Source organism: Melopsittacus undulatus, chromosome 8, assembly GCF_012275295.1.
Source record: "Melopsittacus undulatus isolate bMelUnd1 chromosome 8, bMelUnd1.mat.Z, whole genome shotgun sequence".
NCBI lineage: Eukaryota > Metazoa > Chordata > Aves > Psittaciformes > Psittaculidae > Melopsittacus > Melopsittacus undulatus.
In genome coordinates, this window is record NC_047534.1 from 15,035,923 (window position 1) to 15,054,081 (window position 18,159).

The following is an 18,159-nucleotide window of genomic DNA, read 5'->3' on the forward strand; positions in this document are numbered from 1 at the left end:
GGTGGAAAAACTCTATGGAGAATATAACTGTAACTTGAAAGTGGTATTTTTCTTAACTTTCTGCATGGTTCTTCTCTCTAGCCAGAGTGATGGAAAGAAAGCTCATTTACACTCCCCTCTTTCAGCTGCTTGAATGGGAGATAGTTGAGCCAAATCTTGTGCGATGCTCACATCAGCCTGCAGCACTCCAGCTGTGCAGATCTGTGAGCCTTTGTCTTGGCTTAACTAAGCTTTGGATGACGAAATGCACTTTTTGGCAGGTGTTCTAGAGCTACCCTCCACTGTGACTCGATCTGAGGATGTGTTAAATATTACACAGGCAGCTGAATGTAACAGGACCTTGTCTGGACTGATCAAATCATGTTGGTTATAATGCTGTTCTCTTTCTGTGGGTTAGTTGGAGATGTTTGTTTATAAAACAGGTTGTAAATCATGACACAGTGTTTTGACTGTCTTTATACATGTTGTTTTAAAGTATTAATAAAAGTGAGTGCTCCTGTTTACAGTACCTTGTAGTACCTGTTGAGAATTATTTTTTCTGTTGGCAATACTATGAACCCACTGCTGGCTTCTGAACAGAACACCACACTCTTCAACATATTTAATTAAGAACTGAGGAGGATAGAATAATGAAGTCAAAATGAAACTCGAATGAAATGTGAACCAAGGCAAACTAAACTACAGAAATTTCATTTAAGAGAATTTATGGCAATGAATACATCTAAGAGCCATGCATTTTTATATTCAGATAGCATCACAAAAACATTAGCCTAACTCAAAAAACAGAACAAATATTTAATATATAACCTATTCCATGCTATGAAACAAGAGACAGTGAAAACTGAAAGGGATTATTTTTTCCCAAGAGTTTACTAATTGATTGATCTTCATTTGGGGGAGGTGTCAGTTCCCTAAATATATCTTTACATGTCAGAATATGACATGCGTCATCCTATATGTGACTTCATGTAAGTCCCCTAAGTGACTTCATCTAGGACTAGCAGGACAGGGATTGTACGGAACAAAGCACTTGTCAGTGTTTCAAGACCCCAAACTGTTTCTAATGGGACCTATCTTGGAGAAAAGCTACTCAGTTCAATGACTGCTTCACCTCTTGCAGGAGCAATTGCATTTGGAGCACAGAATTATGGGGACTGGAAGCTAATTTCTACTGCAGTAGGAGTTAAAAAATGCCATTTGAGTGCAACAAACTGAGAGTATCAGGAAAAAAAGATTCTGATATGCAAGTTTCTTTGTCATTGTCTCAAGAGGGATCTGAGCCATCACCCCCTTGTTCCCTCACACTGGCTGTCAAGAGACTCATGACACCATCTGTCTGGATCTGAAAGCCTGAGCTGGGAGCAGGTGGTAGAGACACAGACTGCACAGGACAGACATAATGCACAGAGAGTTCAGGGAAATGTTTTCATTTCTGCTTTATCTGAAATGTTATGGATGCATCGACTTGGCTTACCAACTGCAGTTATGAAAATCAGAATTCAGGTCTGATTTAAATACTTCCTCCTGAGAAGGATTACCTACACGCTGGCCATCTCAACAACCTGGAGCTATTTGCAGGTACTTTTTCTGGAAAGCATATTTCTGTTAGTTTCTCATTAAACTGAAAAAGAACAACTCCAACACATGGCTGCTTAACTTTTTCATGGAAAAGGTCAATCTTTATTGTATTGCTTTCACATCTGTACATAGGAACATGAGCTTAAACAATCTGCAAAGTATCTCGTGTTAGACAACGAATTCATCTGACTTATATAAAATCCACTCTCCGATCTATGTCAAAACTCACAACTTAAATAAAATATCTTACTAGCACAGTTCCTGCCGTAATGCTGCCCTGAACAGACCCTCCCAGCAGTCACTCCTGCTGATTGTCCCCTGAGAAAGCACTGTCTTTGAACTACTGGCTTGTAGAGTTTCAGTGTGTGATTGTAACACTTGCTTAAGCAGTATGTAGAGCATGTCTGGGTAACATGGTATTTATTCACAAGTTTATCAACTCTGAGTAACGTCTTGATTTTCTGTTATAATAGAACATAGCTTATATTAATTGCTCATACAGTCCACCCCAGAATAACCTATGGAAGCCAAGTATGGTGCATGAATCACTGTGGTTACTGCACACTCAAGAGGCAATGACCATGGAGAAAAGTCACCACTGACAAGGTCTGATGACAATTCTTCTTGTCCCCTTGTCCTTCTTTTCATCTCCACATTTCAGAGTATAATTTCTTTCCATGACTTGATCCATGCACCTGGTCATAATCCTTTTCAGATGTTTAATGAATCTGTTTAAAAGAAAACACATAAATGCAGAGTAACCCTCTGTACTTAAAAATGAACAGAGAAGTCAGTGTGTAGGTTAGATAGAGCACCATGCTGTTGACTTCTTAAAAAAAAAACCCAAACCCACCACAACAAAAACCTCCTGTGAACATGGATAATAATTCTGTGAGAATCACATTTCAGAGAAATCAAAGTAATAGTTTCTGTTCATGAGAGGGCACACTAGTCCTTACTGTAATTTTAACAGAGGCATGAAGATGTTAGCATGCAGGATATGAGAAGAAGCTGTCAAACACAGGCCATCAAATCAATTATAAGGGCTGCTTTTAAGAAATTACAACCAGCTGTGACATATAGTGGGACAGCCTATTTCATTCTAGGTTTGATAAATCAGACCTATCAAAACTGATTTTTGAACTGGCTACATTTTCTCAGCCAGATACTGTTCATTAAGACTATTGTTATTATTTGTGTAATTGTGTTAGTTAAATATTCCCTATGTCTGTCTGATTTTTGTCACTTTCTCTTCTTTAGAGTCACTCTGTTCAAAGCATTCTGGAGCCACTGTAAGTAGTTACAGAGTTAATAATGTTTAAATTCTTGGTCTTAACTGACAAGTATCATTGCCTGTTAGAATTGCTTTATCCCAGTTTACTTAATTTGTCTTGACTGGATCAAAGTATCCGGTGGCTATTAAGAGGTGGTTTTTTTTACTATCATCAGAGGTAATCACAAGGCCTGAGAAGCCTTCTTTAAGTAGAACTAGAGCTGTAAATTACAAAAGTTCTGGGCACTAGTCACTTTATCCATTTGAATAACAGAATGATAGGATGGTTTGGCTTGGAAGATAGATACCTTAAAGCTCATTCAGTTCCAGCCCCCTGCTACAGGAAGGGACACCTTCCACCAGACCAGGTTGCTCCAAGCCCCATCCAACCTGGCCTTGAGCACTGCCAGAGACGGGGCAGCCACAGCTTCTCTGGGCACCCTGTGCCAGCACCTCACCAGCCTCACAGGGAAGGACTTCTGCCTAATGTCTAATCTAAATCTATCTTCCTCTACCCCTGGATTGGTATTATGATCTTACAGATGAGTAATTAACACAACATAGAATGGTGTGGCTCTGAGAAGGGATGGTTGCCTGGGGATGAATCTGTGCTGAAGAAGAGCTGAAGTAAAGAAGACCAAGAGCAGGTCCCTAGGCTGCCTGCAGCTCAGGAGATCATCTGCACTGTGTGTCTTTGAAGAACAGCTCTTCCCTCCTTCCACTCTGTATGTATGACAGGCCTCCTGCAGTGTGGAAAGGCAGGAGACCCTGCATGGGAAGGGAGCTAATCTGGTTGTATAATGGAAGAGAGTTTGTGGTACAGCAATAACAGACCTGCTAACAGATCTGTAGCTCTGTGAAAAGGCTCTCGCTGGGCTGATGGCACAACACAGACTCCCTCCTGTTCTTCTCCTGCTGTGCCTGGAGCAGAGGCTCAGCAAATCATATGCCAGGGTGTCTGGCACAAGGGGCCCTGAGGCAGGAGAGCTACCACCATTTTGGGTGCAGAGGGTATAACAGAGTCTACAAGAAGTCTGAATGAAGAATGAAATGGGATGGTCACATGTTCTGCATTAGCATGAAGAGACTGAGGAAGAGACTGAACAAGAGCATTGCAGGCAGCCAAAAGCAAACAAGTTGACACAGTACTGGGGGAAAGCAGACTGAAAGAGTGACTCCTATGGATTGAAAGCAGACTGAAAGATTGGAAGTGGAGAATAAGGCTTGAGAGGAAAGAAGTTGGTAGCAGCTGTACCAGGGACCAGCTTTTATTCAACATCACGATTAGTGACCCAGAGAAGTGAGTGAATGGAGAAATCTTCCTTCCAGACTGCAGAAAACAGGCTCTTTCAGGTACTCAAATGCTGCATTGACAGCAAGGAACTCTAGAAGAATTTCATAAAATGCAGTGGGCAAAAGGTGGCAGGTTCAGGAAACATCTGAAAAAGAGCTGGGCAGCAATGTGCCCTCTAACATCCCCCATTCCACCATTGTGGATTCTGAGAAGTACAAAGAGAACGAGCTGCAGATTTTGGTCGGGATCACGCGCTCTCCTGGTGAGCATCCTCTGCTGCTGTCATTGGCAGAAGACAGCACTGGCTGAGAGTGGTCTGACTCATCCTGACATTCTGTATGTTCTTGTGTGTCACTTACTGTAGATGCTAGGTCAGAAACAAGAAGCATTTTTGTGTTCAGTGAGGTATTTCTGTCAAGTGTCTACCAGCTACAGCACTCTGCTAACAGTAATCATGTACTCAAAATCCTGTCTCTCACACTAAGAACAAGAGAAGGAGAAACAGCAGCTGAACAGGTTACTCGTTTGGTGTTTATCAGATTGCTTTCCAAGATGATTTAAAAACTCTGATCTACAGCAGGCAGTTAAGGGGAATTGGTACTATTCTGCATTGTAAATCTAATTTTAGGCTGGCTTAAAAATAGCATAGCAAAACATAGTGCACCTCCAAATTAAAGTATAAAGCTTTCTAATGGAAGTTTCAAATACTGTGGTAGGGCTGCTAGTCTAAGATTGTAATTTGTAGTGGCAGATATTAAATGGGGTGTGAATGATACAATTGACCAGGATATGCAGTCTTGCCTTTCTAGTCAGCTGATTAAGTCTTCAAGTTTCATGTAAGTCTGTTTTTTAACAGAATTTAATAAAACAGTGGAAAATTAAAAGGTAGCAAGTATTTTTAAAATCTCCAAACTATGGTCTTCTAGTAGCCTCAAAGACTGCTGTATTTAATGGTAGGGCTATTATAGCCTAACTCCAGCATTAGAAGAAGAAACTCACTCATGGTACTTTTCTTAATTGTGAAGTTACTGCTCTTCACAATCGAGGCCAGACCGAAGGAAACACTGGCTCTGTTTCACATCCTGACATTCCTTGCTGTTTCCTGGCTTCCTGCTGGAGTTCACTGCATTCACTACACTAGAGCTTGTACCTACCACAGATCTCTCAGTGCACTACATAATTCCCCATTATACTGTTATCTTTCATATATAGCTGCTATTAGTCTATACCTTTTTTATTACACATATTAGAAACGTGTTTTTGTTCTCAAGAGAGCATCATTCAAACTATTTAGCTAATTTCCTCCCCCAAGTTGGTAGCCAAAGTACTAAACCTCAGCTGGGAAAAGACAGTTTGACAATTTTCTTTAAGAACTGGAAAAACTTGGCCACTTCTGTATCCTATTTAATACTCTGAGACAGTTGTATTACATATAAACTGGAATCATTACAAGGGGTCAAATGCCAAGTGTTGGACTGGCCAAATACACAAAGCATCTCTAGATTGCTCTTTTCTTCTATTTTAGGATTGCCAGTTGCTAGCTGAACTACAGTGTCAGTCCTTCAGAGGAAACAAACATGAAGAATTAAAACAGATTAATTTCTTAGTTCCTTTGGCAGCTTAAAACTTGTAACTGGCTATTGCCCTCTATTGAACCAAGTTGGTTATAGTAAGCTTCATTTTTTGTATGGAAGAATCATAGATTGTTATTTTTTAATTATCCTTCTTTAAAATTACTTGTGGTTGGGGCTTTTAAACACATTAAATACTCAGGCCTGAACTATTTCTATCCTAAATGGAATGCGTCTCTATATTCTATGCCTCATTTCATGTTATTAACAACAGCTTTTGGAAAACTTAAGAAAAATCTCTCCTCTCTTTGCATTACATAAATGAATGCATTTGGTAGGAAATCCCTTAGGACTGGCCATGGCTATGGTTAATGAGTCTGTATAGACAGTTTATTAGTTAACCATGATTTTGTCTTCTCTCCACCTAAGATGGAATTCCAGTTAAGAAGAGACAGAGTACAAAAGTCTCTTTAAAACAGAGCTATCAGGTGAGTTCGAGCACTTCTATTAAGAAGAGTTCAAAATAGTTCTAAAAACCACAGCTATTGCTCTTAAGCCTATTGTTACTCTAGCTCATATAAAGTAGCTGACTGACTCAAAGTCTGAAAGGGAAGAAGTCAGGAGGTGTATTCTGATGTACTTATGTGTATCCTGTCACTTCTAGTGGTAACATGCTTCCTTCGCATGGCACCTCCATTTTAGAGAGACGGATCAGAGGCATGAGTTAAGCTCACAGCAGCCAGCATAGCAGACACAGGAAGGAGTCCAGCATGCTTACTTCCCTCTCCACTAGGCCATGCTGTCTCTCATAGACACTGAGCCTACATTTCTGATTGGCACTATATTGATGAGCTAGTAACGCTATGTCTTTGATTCAGGACTTAGGTGCTGGCATTCAGCAAAAGTTCTGAGTCACAAGATTTTGAGTTCTAAATTCTGCTCACTGAAGATGTTTATCATAAATCACATTGATGAAAAATATAGATAATTCTTGTACTGTAAGATTAAATAAATCCAGTATTTCCTATTCAGCCTTCATTACTGATTATTTTTGCTCATTTTCTTTCTGATTAGAATACTTTGTGATGAGTCACATCTGATTTTAATAAAGTTCAAGGAGAACAGTTGGATCATCTTATTCCAGGGGACTTAAAATGTAATAAGGAACCTGGCACACTCACACTAAAACAGTAGATGACATGAGCAAGTTCAGTTCTGCTCAGTTTACACAGATGGATCTCTCCATCTGAACAGGACAGGAAGCTTCTTTCATCTGCTTAGCTGTCTACCTTCAATCTCTGCCACCAGTTATGCCCAGAACCCTGGATGTAATTTTGCTTCTGTTGAGTTCTGTCAGCTCAAGAGAAGCGTTTGCTGCAAGAAAGAACAGCTTTTCTGGTCCATGTGCTCTCTTATTTTTATATCTCAATTAGCCTATCCACATTTGCTGAATTGCCTCTTGGGATTTCCCCCCTTTGTCTCCCTGTCATGCTGCCATTCACCTCCTGGGTGCAAGGCATCATTGCAAGGAGCACACTGCAAGGTTTCAGCTAAGGCTAATCACAGCTTTTTAGTTGTTCTCAGTAATCACTGGTGAGTCACACGAAGAACACTCCTCATATTTAACACAAAGCAATGCCTATGGATTTCTCATCTCTGCTGGTTAGATTCTCATCTGAGACCCATTCTTCCCGCAATTTCTTGTGAATGCTCAGCATATCTGGGTCCAAGTGAAGAGGTCAGGCGGGCAGCCTGTGTTGACACTCGGAACAGTACAGAACTTAGTACAGAACTTAGGGTACTGCAGGCTAGGCACAACAGGGGTTTAAATCTTCTCTTTCAGTGCCTGCCTTCTGCTCCCAAAGCAGAAAACACAGCTCCAAATTAGGGTGCTCTTCTGCCTGCCTTCCTAGGATATTGGTGAGGAGGAATGGCATGGAACAGGGAAGAAACCTGTAACCAGGATATTAACACAGATTCCTTCCCATGGTGACATGTTGAGTCCTTGCCTGGTAGCTATATAATTATGCAGTCTGTGGCCTGGCTGCTGTGTACACAAATACCATTAAATATATAAATAGACAAAGCACAGTAATAGTGCATTTTTTTGCTCCCTAATAATTGATGTAACTTTAGGCATTTGCTGTTTGATTCTCAGCGGCAACCACCACTAACATGACTACTTCCAAATTAAATGATCAGTGGTGGAGCTGGGAAGTGTGCATTCCCATTAATATGAGGGAAAAAAATAAGAAACCTATTTAAACTGAACAGAACTGTGTTCAGGCCCTATGCTCTGTTAAACTGTGTGTTCATGTAGTAGGAAAAGTCCACTGAGGAATATTGTGTCTGTTTTTCCCCCTGGGTCCTCCTGAAAACTAGATGCAACTTATTATGACAAATCCTAGTCAGCAAAAAAAAAGATTAAAATAAATGTTAATGCCTGCATTAGAATGGTGCTGGAGTAACTAGGTTTGGAGAAAGGGATTTTTTGCATTAAAGATTTTGCTTAAGTTCCATTAATTTTTATTAATTTCTTCCCTGGAATATAGAGCATTTGTTATGCTCCATGTGCTTTTGACCAAACTTTGTCCAGCTGTTTGTGCAACTAATGCTACTCCAATACCAAAAATTTCCACATTTCCCTCTGAACTACTGACCAAAATCAGCTACTGTTGCTTTATATGGAATCTGAATAGAAATACTTAGGAGGTAGTTTTAATCTGTATGAAGGGCAGGGAAAGTTTGTTTGTTGGGTTTTGATATTGGGTTTCTGGTTTTGTTTTTTTAATTAGAAGTCTGATTAAAATCGTTTGATAGCTTTATGGTATTTGTATAGTATATTCGCCAAGGTTATGTTTGCAGCCTTGCAACAGAATTTCCTATTTCCATAATTTCAAATAGAAAATGAACACGTATCCTGATCCGGTTTTCAAACTTACAGGCAGTATTTTGCTAGAAATTCTACTGGCAGATTTGCTAACACATTTTAATTTAAACTGTGAATGTTTTCATGAACATACATTTGGCACAGAAAGTCCTAGCTAGAAATAGTGATTTTCTTCCCAATTGCATTTTAGTGTTTTAAAATGTTAAATTCTTACAACATTTCCAGAGTTTCAGAATCACTCAAAACTACAATAAATTGATCAAGCAAACCCTCCTGCTAGGAGTACCATGAGAAGAACGAGGAGCTGGGTAGGTTTCTTATTATCCAAGACAGAGGTTTTAAAGGGCACCTGATTGAGATGTCTTTCTGGCTCGATTATGGGCTCTGAATTTTAATAAAACATTAGCCTGCATGTTCAGTTACGTGCAGAGCTGCTTTCAAGAGTGGAGGAGCAAAGTTCTTTGCCAGCTGTAAAGATAACACCGAGCACAACAGCTGCAGTGGTTCACAACTGTGAATGTCGGGCCTTAGAGAAAGATACTCCCTCTCCGCGCCGCAGAGGACACGGAGCGGGCCCTGCACGGTGGTGCGGCGGCGGGAGCGCAGGGGGCATCCTGATCCCTGCCCTCAGAGCGCCAGCCCCGACCCCAGCCCGCAGAGCTCCAGCCAAGCCCCAGCCTCGGCTCCCGGCCCTGGCCCGCAGAGCTCACCCGCGTTGGCGGCTGCGGCAGTGCGTGTCCCGGCGCAGGGCCCGCTCCCTGCCCTTGTCCTCCGCCGTCCCGGGAAGGGCTGTCCCCAGCCTCGATGGCGGGCCGGGCGCCCCACTGCCCGGGACGAGATCGAGTAAATGACTTACTTCCCCGGCGAGCCCTCGGCGTGTCCGCGGCCCTGCCCGGCGGTAGTGGGTCCCAGTCCCCCTCCCATGCCCCGGGGGTGAGGGGAATCGGAACTGTAACGGAAGATGCTGCAGAAGGAGCCGAGCCGCAGCGAGGGTATCCCGGGGCCGCGGTGGTTCCCTAACTGCGGCCATGCCGGGACACCCAGCCCCACTGCCGGTCCGGACGGCGTCACCCCGCAGTCAGTCGCTTTGGAGCGCCCCTGGGCGTCACTCCAAGTACCCATCAAAGACATCTAGCTCGCTGTCCGTCTCGTAGAGCACTGAACCAGGGTCAGAGAGCACCCCCAGATCCACCAGAGCCTGGTCCATATCCTCGGGCAGGAAGACGATGCCTACATTGAGAACGATGTACTCCATTAGGAAGGCATAGTACAGGATCAGCACGTTGACAAAGAATAAGCCCACGTAAAACATATAGGGCAGCACCAGCAGCGCATGGAAGGCCCAGGACTCCAGCGAATCCAGACGTGCCGAGACCGCGGCGGGCATGCAGCCGTGCGGGGCTCCGGCGCGGGCACCGACCTGCCCGGCCGGCCCGGGGGAGGAGCGGGGAGCGCAGGACCGCACTCCGCAGCCCCGGTGACGGAGAAGGGCAAAACCGCAAGGCCGGAGCTGGATCCGGAGCCGGGGAAAAGGCGAGCCCCGCTGAGGCAGCACAGCCGCAGAGCGCCCGGTCGGTCCCCTCCTTCCCCGGAGGAAGAGGAGCCTCCGCAGGCGGCTGGCCAGCGCGGCTTCAGCGCCGCTGCCGCAGCCCCGCCGCTGGCAGGAGGCTCCGCAGGGGCATCTCCGCGCGGCTGCTGCAGTCCCGCCGCGGCTCTCCTCCTCCGCCCGGCCGCCCGCAAACTTTGCGGAAGGGGCCCGCAGGCGCGCTCCCGCTGAGCATCTGCTGCCCTCAGCGAGCTGCTAGCGCCGGCCTGCGCCGCAGCATCCGCTCCTTCCCGCCCCTCTCCTCACCTCCCACCACTGCCGCCTGACCGCTCACCCGCGCCGCATGCCTCCGCAGAGCAGCCGGCCCGTGGCACGGAGGACGGCCTCTAGGGAACCGCCGCCTCCGCAGGGCCCCGCTCCGCCTGCCCGGAGGCCGGTGCGTCGCTCCGGGGAGTTGGAAGCCTGGTGCCGCACCCTGCCCCTGCCTCCTTCCCCGCACCCGACGCAGCCGAAGGGTGGGGGCAGATTTGGGGTGTTTCTGTGCCCCTGGAAGCTGTTCACTGTCCAGGGGGCCTCGGTGGGGGTGTTTCTTTGCTGATCAAGGCTTTACTCGTACCTACGTACTGCCAATGGCAGGGTTAAACCTGAGGGCTATCCTGACAGTGGCTGACAAGATCCTCAGCTGTACTAGGTTTAGTTTATTTATCCAGTTAAAAAAATAATTCTAAGGGCAGACCAAGATGGCCATTAATGGTCTCTTCGTCCCGCTTCGAATAAGTTTATTTTCAAGCTGGTTCAAAAGTACGCGAGCATTACTGGAGGAACTTCGGCGAATGCAGTGCCAGCAGCCGCTTCTCGTCGTACCCCACAGCTCTGCCACGGCGGCATAGGCCGCGACACCGCTGCCCGCAGGGTCCCGAGGTCGCACGGCGAATACTGGGGGCCACGTTCACCTCAGGTCACCGTGCCTGTGGGGCACAAAGGCGCGCTGAAACGCTGTGGTGTTGTTCGGGCTAAACACGGCCTGCGGTACACGGTACACCGACCCCTCACAGCCTGACGGCGCCGGGCCACCACTGCCGCGCGGGGGACAGGGGCTCCTCTTCCCCACGGCGCCCGAGAAGGCCCCGCGCCACCGCGTCACGTGGTTCACCCTGAGGGGGACCCGCGGCGGCGCAGCTCCGTGGTAATCCCGACAGGAAAGGAGGAAGCGCTGCGCTCCCCGGGGACTTCCCCGTTCCCTTGCAGCTCGGTGTCGGGCCCCGGTGGACGCCCTCCCACAGGCCGGGTGTCCCTGAGAGCGGGTGCCTGTGGGAACCGCTAGTCCCGCTAAGCGAGGGAAGACGCGCAGTGACAGAGCTCGAGCCCCTTCCGTCCCGGGTGACGAGCAGCGGCCGCACCGCAGTGCCTACTGGGATCTGCAGTTCGCGCGGCTCTGCCGGGGCTCACCACCTCCCAGCGTGCCCCTCCGGCGCATGCGCCGTGGTGCTGGTATCCGCCGGTGTTCTCTGCGGCTCAGACTTCTTTCTCATGTCGGTCTACTCGGGTGTCGTTCGGTCTTTGCCCGACCTTCCCCCCGGGGCCATGAAGCACTAGAGCCTTGCGGGTGCAGTAATCCTTCGCTGCCAGCATGTTCGGCCGCTCCCGCAGCTGGGTGGGCGGCGGGCACGGGAAGGCCGCCCGCAGCATCCACTCCTTGGATCACCTCAAGTAAGCGTGAGGCCGACGCGGGCTTGGGGCAGCTGTGAGGGGAGGGGGAGCCTGGGGGCGCGTGACGACCGCTGTGGCTGGGGGCCGGGGCCGGGCTGCTGTCTGCGGCTATGAGGGACTCGGAGGGTACAGGGTGGTGGAGCTGCTCAGGGCAGGGCTTTACCTCCGAGAGGGCTTCGGAGCAGGGCTGGGGGAGAAAGGGGGTGGAAGTCGGTGCGAGCGCTCCCGGCGCTGTTCACCTGAACAGGTTCATCTGAGCAGCCCCAACAGCAAGCTCTGAGCGGTGCGGATTGGTGTTTTTCTCACGGAGACCTGCCTCGTCGTCCCAGAATGTCCTCAGGGCAGACGCAGTTCCCTGATGCCATGCTACGCTCAGGGCTGCGGTACTTGTGTGTTTGATTTTTTATTTTTTTTAATAATGTCACAAACTCTTTCAGCGGAGTAGAGTGTGAGAGGTGATAAATACAGGAAATAGCACATTTCTCAGGAGGGAGAACTTTGTTTCCTGATAGTGGCAAAGATAAAGAAGCAAGGAGCCTGATCCCATCCTGTACAGTACAATACACACCTTCTACGGGGTGTGTACATTTCAGTAGTCAGCAGTGATTCATGGTAGTCAGGTTGGTGGTTTTGCAGGTCCAGGGACCTGCCCTGGTTAGAGGGCTCAGGAGCTGGCACAGATGTACAGCTTTTGAGCTGGAGGATCGTACTGTTCTTCTCTGGAGGCTGACAGCCTTGCGTTACTACTGTCTGCAGAGTGTGGAACAGTGTTTTTCTCTAGTTCTGCCACAGGGGATTTGGAAGGATGGCAAGGGATAAAACATCCCATATCCCATTTCAAGCATTCTGCTATTCTGAGAAAAATAGGATTCCCTATTATAGTTTCTTTTTCTGCTGAAAAAGAAAAGGAAGTCACTGAGAGAGGAAGTGTTTCTAAATTAAATCAATGTGAATACATAGCTCATTGAGAAATAAGTGGCTGGTAGTTTACAAGTTTTGAATCTTGCAATTACTTTATCAAGGTGATTTATAGATTCTGGTATTTGTCTTCAACTAGAAAAATGTTCAAAACCTTCAAGATTAATGGCAATGCATTAGTTTTTACCAAAACGGGGAAATCAAGTCCATAAATACAAAACTGATGAGGCAGTAGCACAGCAGAAAGTAATTTTGAAGCATGGTGGGTCAGACTAGTACATCAACATGATCTGGCATTGCAGGAAAAAGGGAAAAAGTAATGTTTGGGTATAAATGTAGGAATGTTCTATTTAACATACAAGGGGTAGTCACTGGTACTGCTCATTGCTCATGAAGCTTTAGATCTATATGGTTTTGATGTTGCACTTGAAGGTAGAGCAAGAATGCTGATGCACAATGAAATCTGAAGCAACTGAGTTTAAGTTTAGAAAAAGTAGGAAGGTGAGGGGGAGACTTTCGGATGTTAGAATCTTTCAGGCAAGAAAAATGTGATCATATGTTCTCTTGGGTTCCCAAAGGGTTGAAAAAAGTGATATACTGATTTGCAGTAAAAGTGACTTAGGCTATAAGTGTTGTTGCTTGTAGTTGACTTCTTGTCTCAGAATGAAGTATATCGTTCTTTGCTAAATTCTAGCTTTCGTTTGTTTGCTTTTTTTGCATGTGATTTCTTTAATCATAAATTCTAAAATGGTAGTAAGTAAAGGACAGCCAAGACCTTTCATCTGTTTAGACTGTGTATTTTAAGTTTCTTTATCTGTCCTGTATTAATTTCAGTTTGCAGCTACATGTCAACAGCAAAGGTAGCTACCTACTGGTAAAGTGAAATTAAGGGCTTTTCTAAGGTAGCAGTCAAAGTGGGTAAAACAATAGAAGAAAAAAGAGCAAAGAACCTTTGTTTTGGCGTCATGTAACAAAGTCTCTGAGCTTTCTGCATTCACATCTCAGACCACCACGTTGTGCTCCATTGTCAATGAGTTGAGTAGAATGCACCAACCTTGCTATTACAGGTTAGTTTAGCCTATAAAAAGTGTATTAGGCTATGTTGCAAGAGTGAAATTAGCCCAGTTTGTCCTTACAGGAATACTTCCTTCTGCAAATATGCTGTAGAATGGATTGGCTGGAAGAAAATCATGAGGCTGCATTAAGTGTTTTGATACAGTCTCTTTGTCTAGCCAAAAGTTACAGTATAATCTAGCTTTCTAATAGCTGCTGAACTGCAATCTAGAGAGGCTGTGAAACAGTACTATGCACTGTCTTGAGTGCTTCTGACCATTATTTTTCAGAGAACTTGGTATTTTTGTGCCCTTAGGTTAGTAATTGAGGGAGTGTCAATAACAATAAATGGAGAAAGTAAATATTTTCAAAACGAGAACAATGTTAAAATGTTGTGAAAATGGTGTGAAATTACTTTTTTATCTTTACATTAGGTTGTGTCTGAAACCAGGCTGAAATCCACTTCATAAAGTTGGCATCCAGCAGTTTAAAATGTAACCCTGTTTTCCCTGCCCATGTGTAGTCCTCTGCTCTGTTTATTATATGTTTCCAGTTCTAAAAGCAAATACATCAAGGCTGGTCTACCTTTGCATGTAGGCTGAGAGTTCTCCTGTAGGTCAGGATTTCTTACAGTTCTCTCCAGCTGCTGACTGTGATAGTCACTGTACACTGATTCTGCAGCTCCTCATCTTAGGAGCTGTGACCTGTGGTTAAAATACCAGAAAGTCTTTCATATTGCCCAGTTGAGGGTAGTCTAACCTTAGCAGATGCATGGTGAGGATTTATTGAAAGCATAATGGTATCTTAATTCCCCTTCTGTCTACAAACTTTGACTTTGCATTGGAACAGATGAAGAGGATTGATGTCAGTTCCCCCATATATATCTTAAACATTTCTAAGGAGTTCATCTGATAATACCTCTGGTGTTCTTGCTAAAGTGAAAGGCTTTGGAGTTTAGGATTAGTATCTTTGTTTCTAGATGCATTCCCCCACCCTTGTCTCAGAAGTATTTTACATAGCCCTGTTGTTATGTTCAAGTATGCTTCCTATTATTGGTTCTACACTTGGTATTTTAATTCCATACTGATTGCACAAAAGGTTTTATAGCATTAGAGGTGGATGCTGAACATTTCTCATTACTTGGTCAGATGCAGTGTCCATAAACATGTATGGTTGAAGACCTGCTTCACAGTTGATTCATTTCCTGCAGTACTGTCCATGCTATAAATTGAGTTTCCTCTATAAGAGCAATATGTGATTGCATAGTTACAAGCAGCATGAAAAAGCAAGCATGTTGCTTTTAAGTCTGGGCATTCTGAGTGCTTGACTTCGTAAACTCTTCTCTGTTCTAGTGCTTTTTTGTAAGTAATAAATAGGAAACTCATTAATACACACTTTCTGTATTTGTGAGTTATGTTATCCCTTTGAACATGGTTTCTTATCATAAAATGTTCAGAATTTTGTCTTGTTAAGTTGCTGGCAAAATCTCCCACAGATTTTGATTATATCAGGTGCTTTGATGCTTCTTTTATGCTGATTTTTTTGATGTGTTTTTGTTTGAACACGGTTTTGAGATACAGAGAGAGGACAAAAGCCTCCTTTTTGAGGGTTTACCATTTTGGAGCACAAACTTGACCTTTTAATACTGAGCATTTAGACATAGGCTTTAAAGATTTATGTAAATACAAAAATCTTGTTTCTGTCTGATACTTTATATTCTCAGATGTGGTATGTTGCATGTCTGCTGAGAGAAACAAGCATGTTTGTGGTTTCTCATGCATTTTCAACTAAGTAGATAAAGGAGTAGCTGGAAGGTGGAACCCAGGCCTTCTCCAAGTGCAGCAGATCAAGGAACTCTGCAGTAATACTGATATTAAGTAAATTAATTTGGAGTTAATATGTTCCTGACTATTAAATGTTTCTTGCTTTTTGCATCTCAAATGTCCTATGTTCCATAGATTTCTGAGGTGAAGTAATAGTACATAATTCTTTCCACTGCTTCCATTCCCATTTCTGCTGTTGGAGTAAACTTTATTCCCACATTTACACAGTGTAACTTATTAATGAGAAATACATGTTCACAGATGCAAGAATTTTTATATTACTTCAAATAAATAGGCTAAAATAATTGAAGTAGTGTAGTATTAATTACTTTATCAGGAAAAATACTACACAGATTGCTGTGGAATTAACTTTTGTGGTTTAATTGTCTTCTGTCTTCACCTATTCACTCTTCCATTAACTGATGCATTCTCGGAGCAGTGACTTAGCTTTTGCTCTATTTTTTGGTTCACTGTCCTGACAATACATACAGAGCCATAATGGGAAGCTTTTACAGTCCTTGTGTGGTGGTTGCTTTTTTTTAGAAAGCCCTGGGAATTCTCACAGGTGGTCACACTTCAGTTCTCACATCTTCACTGTGAGCCATCACACTGTCAATCTCCATAGAAGGAATCTTGAATTATGATCCTCAGATTAGTTAAAGGAGATTTGCAGGTGCTCTTTGACTTGCTATTTTATGACTTCTGTTACAGTACAGCATGTGATCAGACTGTTATGACTGTAGGATATAGCTACAAATCAACTTTTCCTAGAATGGTTTCAAGCTTACCAGTTTCTGTTCTGGATTTGGAAAATGAGTATTGATTTATGAGGGGAAAAAAACAGCATGAAGAGGCAGAGAAAACTTTACTGGAAACAGAAAATATGAAAAGGCAGTATTTTTCCCTCTCCTGCAATCTCTTACATTTTTCTTCCTCTTTCCTCTGCTGTGTGGTAGGTCAACTTTAATATGATGTAGGCTTTATCACACTGCTGATTCTGGAGGGAAGGGAATGGAGAATGTGGTATATCAAGTTTATTAAGGTGAGGTTCTGAGGTTTACCTTTTAGTATCCTTATGAAGTAAAACTGGTATTTGATGATTCAGCAGTAGCAACATTAGCAAGCATATATTATATATAAATTATATATATTATAGGAATAATTATATAAATTATATAAATTCTATATTATATATAGAATTTTATATACCATAATATATATTATATTATATAAAATTATATAAATTATATATATAATATATATAAATTATATATAAATTATATTATTATAACAGCAACATAAACTTCTCTGAAATAGCCTCTGCTTCCTGCATTGCTCAGGAAGATGGCCTGTGTCTTGCAACCAGTCCTGTGAAGCTTTGGACAACTGAGTGGCAGCTCAATTGTTAAAGATTCCCCAAACCAAATTTTGCAAATTTAAACTAAACTGAAAATATGATTAAAAAATAAATTAATTCAAGCATGAAAAAGGTTCTGAAACTGGGTAATACCTTGTTTTATCTTTGTGAGTCTGATAAGTAGTTGTAACAGCCTGATACATGGCTTCAGTTAAATGGCATTTTAGTCTCCAACTGCATGTTTGCTCTGTGCAGTGGTTCAGTTTCCTGATGTACGTAAGATTGATAGGAATACTGTTTTTTTGAAATGTGATTTCAAGTCTGGGTTTGGCCTGAATTTCTAAAACTTAGCCTTAAATGAAATAGCCCAGCATTTTGTGTCAGAAATGCAGTTTCCTGGAACCCTACAATCCTTGGCAAGATTGATGTTTTTATCTTTTACATAATGGCTGCTTGAGGTCTTTGGGTCTGGCTTCTTGAATTTCTAAACTCCTGCATCTTACTAATAAGACTCCTAGAATTTCAGCCTGAATCATAGAATGAACTTTCATGGAATCCAAAACAATAATAATAGGCTGCCCCAGAGTCAGGACACTCAGGCTGTCTTCCTAGAAATAGATCCTGGGAGTTTTATTAGCTCCACTTTTCATGGAAAGGTTGATAGTATGGAAAAATCTCTCTTCCTTCCCAAGCACTTCTGAGTTTATTGTCCAGATAGTCCTGAACACTCAGGATTATCCACAGATTTTATTTTGCACAGATTGCAGTATAGCAATGTATGATCTGTGTTTAGTAAGGTAAACTCTTGCAGTTCTAATTTTATGCAGTTTCTCAATATGAAATTATTTTTAATAATGACTTTCATAACTGTGCACCTTTCTTTCGTCTGTCCTTTTTGTTTATTACTCTGTAAATAAAAAAAAAAAGCACCAAACAGAGGGAGAATGGCAGTGGTGATTCTTGTGCTTTTATTAGCATCCCCTCTTGTTTTTAGGACAAAAAGAAATAATCTTTGTAACATTTTATTTTGAAGGAAAAAAATAAATGTGCTTCACTGAGTGAAATTGAGACTTACAAGCCATTCCAATTTTATTTGGGTTCCTGTCCACTGTGTAAATCAGACATAGGCATACGCTTTTGTAAACT

The 18,159-nt window shown here is 43.4% G+C and overlaps 2 protein-coding genes across 4 annotated transcripts in view; one reads left to right on the forward strand and one right to left on the reverse strand.

Annotated features, from left to right (window-relative positions):
* Nucleotides 1-1,652: 1,652 nt before the first annotated feature.
* On the reverse strand, nt 1,653-10,572 carry DEXI (Dexi homolog). 3 transcript variants are annotated; one of them, XM_034065667.1, is made up of 3 exons: nt 10,487-10,572; nt 9,317-9,836; nt 1,653-2,306 (listed from the first exon to the last, which is right to left on the reverse strand). In XM_034065667.1, exons 2-3 carry the CDS (start codon nt 9,634-9,636, stop codon nt 2,171-2,173), a joined length of 456 nt encoding a protein of 151 aa, XP_033921558.1. In that variant the 5' UTR covers nt 9,637-9,836; nt 10,487-10,572; the 3' UTR covers nt 1,653-2,170. The 3 variants fall into 3 exon arrangements, with proteins under 3 accessions (XP_033921558.1, XP_033921559.1, XP_030906276.1); XM_034065668.1 differs by having other exon boundaries at nt 9,463-9,836; nt 10,487-10,567; XM_031050416.2 differs by lacking the exon at nt 10,487-10,572 and having other exon boundaries at nt 9,463-10,364.
* Nucleotides 10,573-11,658: 1,086 nt separating this feature from the next.
* The window catches only part of CLEC16A (C-type lectin domain containing 16A), a 73,308-nt gene continuing 66,807 nt past the window's right edge, over nt 11,659-18,159 (forward strand). Inside the window, exon 1 of the mRNA XM_031050312.2 lies at nt 11,659-11,862. Within this exon, the coding sequence (XP_030906172.2) occupies nt 11,783-11,862 (80 nt within the window). The 5' untranslated portion in view covers nt 11,659-11,782. The remainder of the gene's footprint in view (nt 11,863-18,159) is intronic.

What these genes read in the sequence shown, in the direction of transcription:
- DEXI (XM_034065667.1), bottom strand. Translation starts at nt 9,636, where the DNA reads ATGGCCGCAGTTAGGGAACCACCGCGGCCCCGGGATACCCTCGCTGCG. An exon ending in TGCCGCAGCCGCCAACGCGG is followed by an intron (nt 2,307 to 9,316) that starts GTGAGCTCTGCG and finishes TCTTTTAAACAG; the next exon opens with ATTCATTAAACATCTGAAAA.